This window comes from Vigna unguiculata, chromosome 6, assembly GCF_004118075.2.
Source record: "Vigna unguiculata cultivar IT97K-499-35 chromosome 6, ASM411807v1, whole genome shotgun sequence".
NCBI lineage: Eukaryota > Viridiplantae > Streptophyta > Magnoliopsida > Fabales > Fabaceae > Vigna > Vigna unguiculata.
Window position 1 is genome coordinate 12,437,297 of NC_040284.1, and position 9,981 is coordinate 12,447,277.

The 9,981-nt window shown below is 28.8% G+C and overlaps 1 protein-coding gene across 1 annotated transcript; it reads left to right on the top strand.

Annotated features, from left to right (window-relative positions):
• The first annotated feature begins 769 nt into the window (after positions 1 to 769).
• Positions 770 to 6,094, top strand: LOC114189196 (glutathione S-transferase F9-like). The gene is made up of 3 exons (XM_028077911.1): positions 770 to 913; positions 4,398 to 4,446; positions 5,510 to 6,094. The coding sequence occupies exons 1-3, from the start codon at positions 773 to 775 to the stop codon at positions 5,956 to 5,958; spliced, it is 639 nt and encodes a 212-aa protein (XP_027933712.1). The 5' UTR covers positions 770 to 772; the 3' UTR covers positions 5,959 to 6,094.
• The last annotated feature ends 3,887 nt before the right edge of the window (positions 6,095 to 9,981 follow it).

The following is a 9,981-nucleotide window of genomic DNA, read 5'->3' on the forward strand; positions in this document are numbered from 1 at the left end:
TATATTTTTTTAAAATAATTTTAAAAAGATATTTGAATATATTTATTAAATGTTTGCAAATTTAATAAATATTTTGGTTCTCATGAAATTTTATTTGGTATTATAATCTAGAATGTAAACAATTATAATTTATTTCAAAGTATTTGATATCGAAGAAATAACCATCCTCCTGATATTGAATATTGGAAAATATTATGTTTCCTTTACTGTAATTTTTTATTATTTTATAAAAGTTAATTAAAATTAATATTAAAGTAGTAAGAAAACGGGTAGGGGTATGGGTACGAGATTATACCCGTTACCCGGTGGGGATGAGGATGGAGATGAGACAAAAGTTTGATACCCGTTGGATTTGGGGATGGAGATGGGGATGAATTTTTTTTACAGGGATGGGTATGGGATAGTGAAACCCGTCCCCGTCCCTCCCCGTTGCCATCCCTATATCCAATCAATGTGGGAATTTTCCATCAAAATGGGAATGAGTTCGGACAATACCCATAAGGATATGTTTATTTGTCATTCTAGTGTTAATGGTATATATGATCTATTATTAAACTTAACTATATTACCTCATTCATCCCAAAATTATACCGTCTTTTCGTTTTGGCATTTTTATAATTGTCATTTAATATATTAATTAATAGTTATTTAATATATTAATTAATTTTCATTTAATATATTAATTAATATTGTAATTTTTTTAAGGATTTTTCATTTAGTATATATATTAATTGTTTTCCGTATCTCCTAATCCTACTTCATTCTCTATACAATGGTGGTGAAGGTTTATGGAGATTATGCTAACCCTAAGAGGGTGATAGTGTGTCTGATTGAGAAGGAAGTTGAGTTTGAAATAGTCCATGTTGATGGCCTTAAGGGGGAGAATAAACTGCCAGAGTACCTTAAGTTGCAGGTTCTTTTCTCTTTCTTAAATCAATTTTAGGCTTTCATTTCATCCCTATACAATAACATACATGTTAGATATGATATAGTTGAACTATATGATAATTTAAGCACTTAGTGAATTATAGGGATGACAAATAAACTCTCTCCTATGAGTATTGCTTGAATTTGTCCCTATTTTGATGAAAAATTCCCGCATTAACTAGTTATGGGTATGGGGAATATCTCCCATGAATATTGCTTGAATTTGTCCCTATTTTGATGAAAAATTTCAGCATTAACTAGCTATGGGTATGGGGAATATCTGGCATTTTCAATTGGGTATGGAGATGGGGTTGGGGATGAGGATGTACATATCCACCTCATCTTCGTCTCCATGCTCGTCATAGTACTCATCCCCATCTTATCTCCATCTCATTTTAAATTATTAAAATGCCTATAGTCTAGTAAGTATCACATTATATATATATATATATATATATATATATATATATATATATATATATATATATATATATATATATATATATATATATATATATATATATATATATATATATATATATATATATATATATACACACACACACACTCTCTCTCTCTCACACACACAACAAATTCTCTATTTTTTACATTACACATTTACTATTTTTATTTCTTCTAATTGTTTGGCTTGTTATGAAACTCATTTGCATCTCTATGATAGTTTTCCACTTATCACAACTTTTGTGCAATTATGTTCAAATGATGTATGTCATGAAACTCATTGGCATCTCCATGATATTTTTCGTCTTATCACAAATTTTGTGCAATTATGTTCAAATGATGTGTGTCAATCAAATATTTTTTATTTCTCACATTTGAATATTTCTACTCTTTTTAATATTTTTATTCATTGTATTTTTTTTTCACATGAAATGTTTAGCACTTTCAATTTAAGTGTTCAATAGCATAAACCTTTCACTTATTTATTGTATTTCACACATTTGAATATTTCTACTATTTTTTAATATTTTTATTTATTGTATTTAATTTTTTCACATGAAAATGTTTAGCATTGTCAATTTAAGTGTTCAATAGCATAAACTTTTCACTTACTAGATAATATAAAAAGCTTATTTTCTTTATTCTATTATTATTAATTTTTGTTTCATTTGAAGAACTTTTTTATTTCGCTAAAATAATTTTTATTATCTTTTAACTATTCGACTATTTTGATATTTGAAAAGTTTTCTTAGATCTGTAAGTTTTTCTTCATCTTATCATACACTTAATTGTACATTTGTTTTTCTTTATGATTTCTTTCAATGGTCTATCAAATTGTTTTCATTTGATTATTTTATTATTATTTGTTGTTTATTTTTACTGTTTTTATATTTTTTTATATGATTTTTTTTAATTTTATAACTCAATTTCATACATGTAATTTTATCACTATAATTTTATAATTAATTTAATTTATGATAATATAATAATTTAATGTAATTGTCATGAATCGTTTCATTGTTACATATATTTAATTTGAAAAGATGGAAGATCTATGTTGAATTTCAATTATTATTAGTTTAATCTTTGTTCTTTGATTTGGATAAAGTGGTGTATTATAATTTTTATTAGTATATAAAAAAGGATATTTCATTAAAATTTTAAAAAATTGAGAAACATACATTTAAAATATTTTTTAATTTACATTTTTTTCCTTTTACATATATTTTTTAAATACTTTTAAATTTCATCAACCATAGGTAACATTAACGTTTTACAATTGAATAAATGTTTAGGATTTCCTAAAATTGTATTTGGTATTTTAATTTGAAATGTATATAATTATAAGTTTTTTCTAAATATTTTATATTGAAAAAACAAGAATACCCTCCTTTTAATATTGAACATTTGATAATATTATGCTTCCTTTACCGTAATTTTTTATTATTTTATAAAAATTAATTAATTGATATTGAAATCGTAAAAAAAGAGGTACAGATAGGAGTATGAGTGAATAACCATTACTAGGAGATAAGACACAAATTTTATACCTGTTACACTTGGATATGAAGATGTTGATAAATTTTTTCTTTGGAGATAAGTATGAGATAGCGTCCCCACTCCATCCTATTTCCATCCCTAGTGAATACCATATTATGTGTGATTTTAGGACCAATTTAGTATGAGAAAATGTTTTTAGCATTTATTTTTAACTTTTTTAACTTTTATTATTTTTTTATTTTTATTATTTTTCAATTTACTTTTTATTTTTAAATATTTGTACAGGAATTCATGACTTCTTTTACGAAGATATATATTTTTACTTTTGTTTCCTTTAAATATTTTTTGTGTCGTTTTTACATGTCTATTTTTGAAATGAAATATATATTTTTCCATATAGAGTAATCTAAATCATTATTTGCCCTTTATAAAAGTAAACTTTTTGAAGGTTCGAAAGTGATTTAAAAGGCATATGGATAACAAAAGCGGAATATTTTTAGAGAAACTAGAATTAAATTTTCAATATTTTAGAGGAACTAACATTTTATATTATACTTTTGTTTTATCTATTAACTTTACAATAGGTAAAACGGAAAATAATTTTCATCGACTAAATACGATACGATGATGCAAGAGACACAAAAAAAGAAACACTTTTTTTTATATTTCATAAAAATCAAAATTTGAATATTTTTGTAAAACCAAAATCGTATTTTATTACTTATTTAATATAAAAGACAAAGGGAAAATAGAGAAATTATTTTCAAAAATTATTTTTATTTTATTAACCTTGAAAAACTAAATTAAAAACCATTGGAAAAACTTTAACAACCAGTTACTTATTAACTATTGTATTGATATCATCAACATTCTTCAAGATGACAATGCATATATCTTCAATGCGAAATGGCTTAATAGTATGACCATCCGAATGTGTGTTAAAAACACATTTTTGATCCCATCAATATTTTTTAAGTTTTTAATTTATTAAAATACTTAGAATTCTAATCGTATAAATTAAAATAATTATTACTTTTTTATGTTAAATTATTTAAAAATATTAATAATTTAAATTATATTATTATTATAAGTAAATTATTCAGATGATATAATATGTATAATAATCTTTTAAATTCAACCTAATCCATTAAATAATCTTTTAAATTCAACCGAATCCATTATGTTTTACCATCACTAATTAGAATCTTATTGAGGAATTAAATAAGAAATATGAGCAAAAGTAACAATCATTACTTTTCATAGATATTTAATTGAATAAATAAGAAGAAAGAAGCCAAAATGATGTCTTTACATATTCACGTACATTTTTCAGAATATCTTTCATGAAAAAATTGATTTGTGAATGAAAAAATAGTTCTGGGGTGTGTCTAAGATAGTCCTACATATATTCATTAAAAATTTAGTTGTCAAATATTAATTAAGCCTAAAACAAAATTGTGTTTTAGTATTTTGTCAAATATAATATACTTGTTGTTTATAATTTACAGCCCTTTGGATTGCTTCCTGTTGTTAAAGATGGTGACTACATCCTTTATGGTTAGCTCCTTAACTTATTTCCACATATTGTTTAGATAGTTTGAAGTTTAAAATAAATGTAATCTATTTATTTTTAATTGTGCTTTTAATGCTAATAAAATTAGTGTAGTTTGATATGATTCATACATAAAATAGTTCTTTGTTTCATCGATTAAATATTTAAATTTATCAATTTTAGCTCTTATGTTAAATGAACTACGTTTAATTATATATTTTGTAAAATATTTTTCTATAATTATACTTCTAAAATCTAAGATCAAAACGTTTTCCGACACAAGTTTGTTTTGAGGTACATAAAATGAAATTTTCAGATACCAGTTTTTCTTAAGTATATTTTGACACCTCTATTAAATAAGTACTCACTTAACCACTTTATTTTAGTAATATCATGTATTAACAATTCAATTTAAAAAAATACAAAAACATTATATAATTAGATATCAAATAATTGTTTGTTTATTATAATTTTTCAAGATCTCAATGCTCTTACATGTATTATTTCACTAATGACATAATATATAAACTAATATCATCTAATAATATAGATAAAAATAAAATTTAAATTTTTTGAAATATAAAATGAAAGTTCTTTTTTTTACGATTAAACATGTTTTTGGTCCCTTCACTTTCAGTGAACATTGGAATTAGTCATTCTTTGAAACTTTAGCTCAATTTAGTCCATATCAACCTTAGAAATGCATGAATTTTGTTAAGTTTATTTAGCGTTTCAAACGTGTTTCATGATAGCATTTGAGTTGTTTACATAGTTTGACACATTTTCGTTTCAATGTTAATTGAGAAGTGAGTTTGAAACGTCAAATAAACTTAGCAAAATTCAGTTAAAATAACTAAATCAACACATTTCTAAAGTTGAAGGACTAAATTGGGGTTAAGTTTTGAATAGTGACTAGTTTCACTTTTTACTAAAAGTTAAGGGATCAAAAATACATTTAACCTTTTTATATATAAACTAAACTTAAAGCCTAGTAAAAATTTTAGGGATCAAAACATAACAAATTTTGTTGACTTCATGAGTAATTGTGATGGATTTCTCAATGTGTAGAATCAAGGGCAATACTTAGATACTATTCAGAAAAGTACAAAAACCAAGGGAGTGCTTTATTGGGAAACACAATAGAAGAGAGGGGTGTTGTGGAGCAATGGCTTGAAGTTGAAGCTCATAACTATGACCCTCCAATCTACAACTTGGTGATGAATATTTTGGCTTTGCCATTAGTAAAGGGTGAAGCAGAAGATCCAAAGGTTACTAAAGAAAATGAAGAAAAGCTAGGGAAGGTGCTTGACATTTATGAGGAGAGACTATCCCACACAAAGTACCTTGCAGGGGATTTCTTCAGCCTTGCTGACCTTAGTCATCTTCCATTTACCCATTTATTGATGAATCATATGAAGAAAGGGTATATGATTAGAGAAAGGAAGCATGTGAGTGCTTGGTGGGATGCTATTAGTAATAGACCATCCTGGAAGAAGGTTCTTCAACTATACAAATGACCTTTTTAGGGTTTTCAACTTTTCTTTGACCTTGAGAATAAAATGTTGCATGTTCTTCATATTAGTACTTCACTAGATGATGAGGGTATAGGTATCAAGGTATGTAACAAACTTGAGTAAGAGGCTGGCAGGTCAAAAATAAAATGTTGTTATTTTAATAGTTCTCCAAAAGTAATTAGATTCATTAACGTAGTGTTAAACCAATAGGACAAATTTGAAATTTATAATTTAGATCATATTATGTTTCAACCTGGAAAAAATACAACACTTGAATCATAACACAATATTTTTAAGTATATAAATATAATTACAGTTATGTGAGCAATATATTTGTAACATTTAACAACGTAAAAATTGCAACAAAACTAGTACTACCTTATTACCTTGTAAACATTAAGCTACTTTCTATACTGAGGTGAAAACATGTTTATTAAAGTAATAATTATTAGCTTTTCCAAGTAACTAAAGTCAATGGTAATATTCTTATTCACTTAAAGTAATAGAATATTGGACTATATCTATGTTTATTCTTTTACAATTGATATTAAAAGTAAAAGGAAAACTATCTTTTGCTAATGGAGACATGTATGATCTCTGTAGAGCCATTGTCAATGAGTATCATCCTATCACTCACAAGATTAATCCTTTTTGAATATGAGGCCATTATCATGTCTTCAGACTACAACCTCTTACGACTCTCACCACATAACACATTCTACTCTACATGACTGTGAACAGTAAAACAAAACAAAACACACAACAAACTAGCGCCTAACAGTACCTTTTGGCACTCAATGCCAAAGCATTCAAAAAAGTTTACGCTCAACAGTACCTTCTAGCGCTCAACACCAAAGCATTCGCAAAAATTTGCGCTCAACGACACATTCTAACCTTAGTATCCTATAGCTAAAATGCTTCCAGACCTGATTAAAGGAACTAGGGCTCATTGCCATTCTGCTGCCGCTCAACGTTGTATCAGAAACTAGAAACTAAATGTTGTTATTTAGGCAATTTAAGTTGTTCAATTGATCAATTTGGTACTTTTACCTTAATGCTTTGGTTTAAAACATTTTTACATACAATGGAACTTGTACCAACTCACTTAATTGCTTAGATTCCAATTCTTTCATTGCCACACAAAAGCAAATTAAACCAATCACAACCATTCTAACACACCACAATCATCCAATTCTTACAAGTCCATATCAGCAATACATACCAAAATAGATTTAGCAGATAAAGCCAATTTTATCACCAAATTTGTTCTAGCAGCAACAAGCATACATCCAATTGACAAAAATCACACAAAACATAATATAATTAACTTCCTTCACTTGATAAAACTGCCCAACCATCTTTAAGATAGCAAAATGTTTTCAAAACCACAAGATGCTCTATCTACACATATAAGCATCACAAGAACGATTAGGACCTACCATAAAGATCACTGAAAGGATACATGCAAGTGGAAAGAGACCACACGCAAGGAGAAAATCGAATTGGACCAAGGAAAGGGCAGAAACTTAACTTACTCAAATAGAGAAACTGATCGAACTAAATTGAAGAACACGTCATGAGGATTACTCCTACCACTACAAAAATAATTGATATCATCGACAAAATTAGTCATGAATATCCTTGTTTGAATTATCGATAGAAATATCCGTTAGTAAAGTCATAGATAAAATTGTTGACTAAAGATTCATCAGTAATATCCATTAGTAATATTCGTCGATAAACGCTTACTTAACTACTGGCAAAAAAAATACATCGCTAAATTACTTGATGAAATTCCATCAAAATTTAAGATTCCCTCATCCCAATCCTAGTTCCCCAAAAATGCGTATCGCGAAAAGAGCCCTTGCCCTTGCCCTACCGTTTTGGTGTTTTGTCACTGCCTTGCCATTATCACTAGCCCATGATGCTGCTTGCTCACCATGACATTGATAGAGATAAGGGCTATTTTAGGGAGTTCTCTTACCAATGGGATTTTTCTTATTTCTTGTACCTATCCCACTTTGTTATTGAATTGATTCTTTGTGTTGATAGGAATTTTATGCTGATAGGATGTCCTTTCTTTGGGCGAGAACGATAGAAAACATCCTCTACAAGGAATTTGTAGCCTTTGCGAGGCATATGTGTGAGTTGATAGAGGCTTGCATCGATGGAGGCTGGTGCATTTGCTGCCACTCTAACCGTCAGAGGAATCAATTACGTTTAGTGCTGCACTGACATCAAGGTAAAAAAGTTTTCAAATGCTAAAAAGTTAATTTTAATTTTGATGGATTTTTTATAAAGCATTATGGTTCTTTTTTTAATCTTAATATATATATATATATATATATATATATATATATATATATATGTGGGATGAATCGTTGCAACCTTAGAGTTTGTAAATGTGCTGTTAGTTTTGTCCATTTGATGTGTTTGCTTGAAAAAAGAAAAGAAAAATTGTGGAAGAGCGTTATACCACTAACCAGCCTAGTTAACTCCTCTTCTACTTCTAAAACTAGAAAACCTAGTTTAACTAACTAATCTAGTCTAAGCATGGAAGAGTTAGCCTTCATGAAGTGAAGCATTACTTTCCTAAGCTCTTCAATGGTAATTTGAGTTGCTAGCACGTGCAAACAACTACTATTTTTTTATCGCCAACAGCCAAAACAATAATTGATGTTTTCGATTGAAAAGTCAACCATTTGGTAAACTATACCTTTGTTATTGGTCTTTTATGCATTAGCTTTCTATTCATTTGTAGTTCCCCTTTAATTTTTCATTCTCTAGCCTTTTGCAAGTGCATTTAGCTGTCCTTGAAGGTTTCCAACAACGGGTACCTCAACATTAGTTGATTTCAAAAAAGTCAACTATGAAGTCCACTTGAACATCAATTAGCTAAAGCCGTCTCGCCTAGTGCAGTTGTTGATGTTTCCAATGAAATAGTTTTCTCTTGCCTCCATTCAACCCTTCTTGATTCCCCTTTTGATTCGATTTAGTTGTATTAAAAAAAAGCCACACAAATTAGTCACTCTAATTCAATGAGAAACACCTAAACCAAGTTATTTTAATAGACTAGTTTTACTAAAAATCTAAAACAACTCTTAGAACTAAATTCTAATTAACCAAGACACAAATTGAATAAGTGATGGCATACCCCCTAACATGGCCAAGCACTTTCATGAAGAGATAAAGTCATCTTTGCAAGGTGAAGCAAAGCTCTTTTCTTTAAAGGCCATAATGGAGTATCTTTAGTAGATTAGGAATTTTTAGACCTTGTATTAAGGGTCATGTATTGTAGATTTTCCTTCGAAGGCCTTGTATTAAGGGCTAAGTAGTGTAAGGTTTTAAAACAATCTTGTGTAAGTAGGGAGCATCATATGTCCCTAGCTTAAGCAATCCTTTGATGTTTAATTTAGTTAACCTTAGCTTAAGGTGGAGGATGTCCCACACATGCCACATGGAAAAGCCTTTAAAGGAGAGTTCTCTTACATAGGTAGTGGCCATGTGTCATTGTCCTATTGGAAAGGCTTTTCATAAAGTAGCTTTATACATGACAACTCATGAGTGGTTCATTTTGTGAGTAGTGAGGATTGCCACATGTCAAGCTCTCCTTCACAATGATAGGACTTTTAAGGTTTTGGTGCATGTTAGCATTTTAGGGTTTGAACCATTTTGGAGACACCTTACTCTATAAATAGAGGTGTCTCCCCCATGTATTTCTCACTTTGAGAATGATAATGTTATGTTGCCAAAATTGTTTTTAAGTTATACTTCTTCTCTTAGTCACTTGCTAGAGCATCTCAAGAGGTCCTTCTAGCACCCCTTTCTCTAGAGTTGGCCTAACCTCTCTTAGGGCTCCATAAACCACCTTCATCCCACCATTAAATCACCAAAACCGAGAGCCATTTTCTCTCAACACCAAGCTTCCGCGAATCCACCATCCACTATAGTCATCATTTCAAGCTTTGGCCCAACCTAACTTGAGGAGGAGCCTATCAATAAGACTACTTCTAGTGCAATGTAATC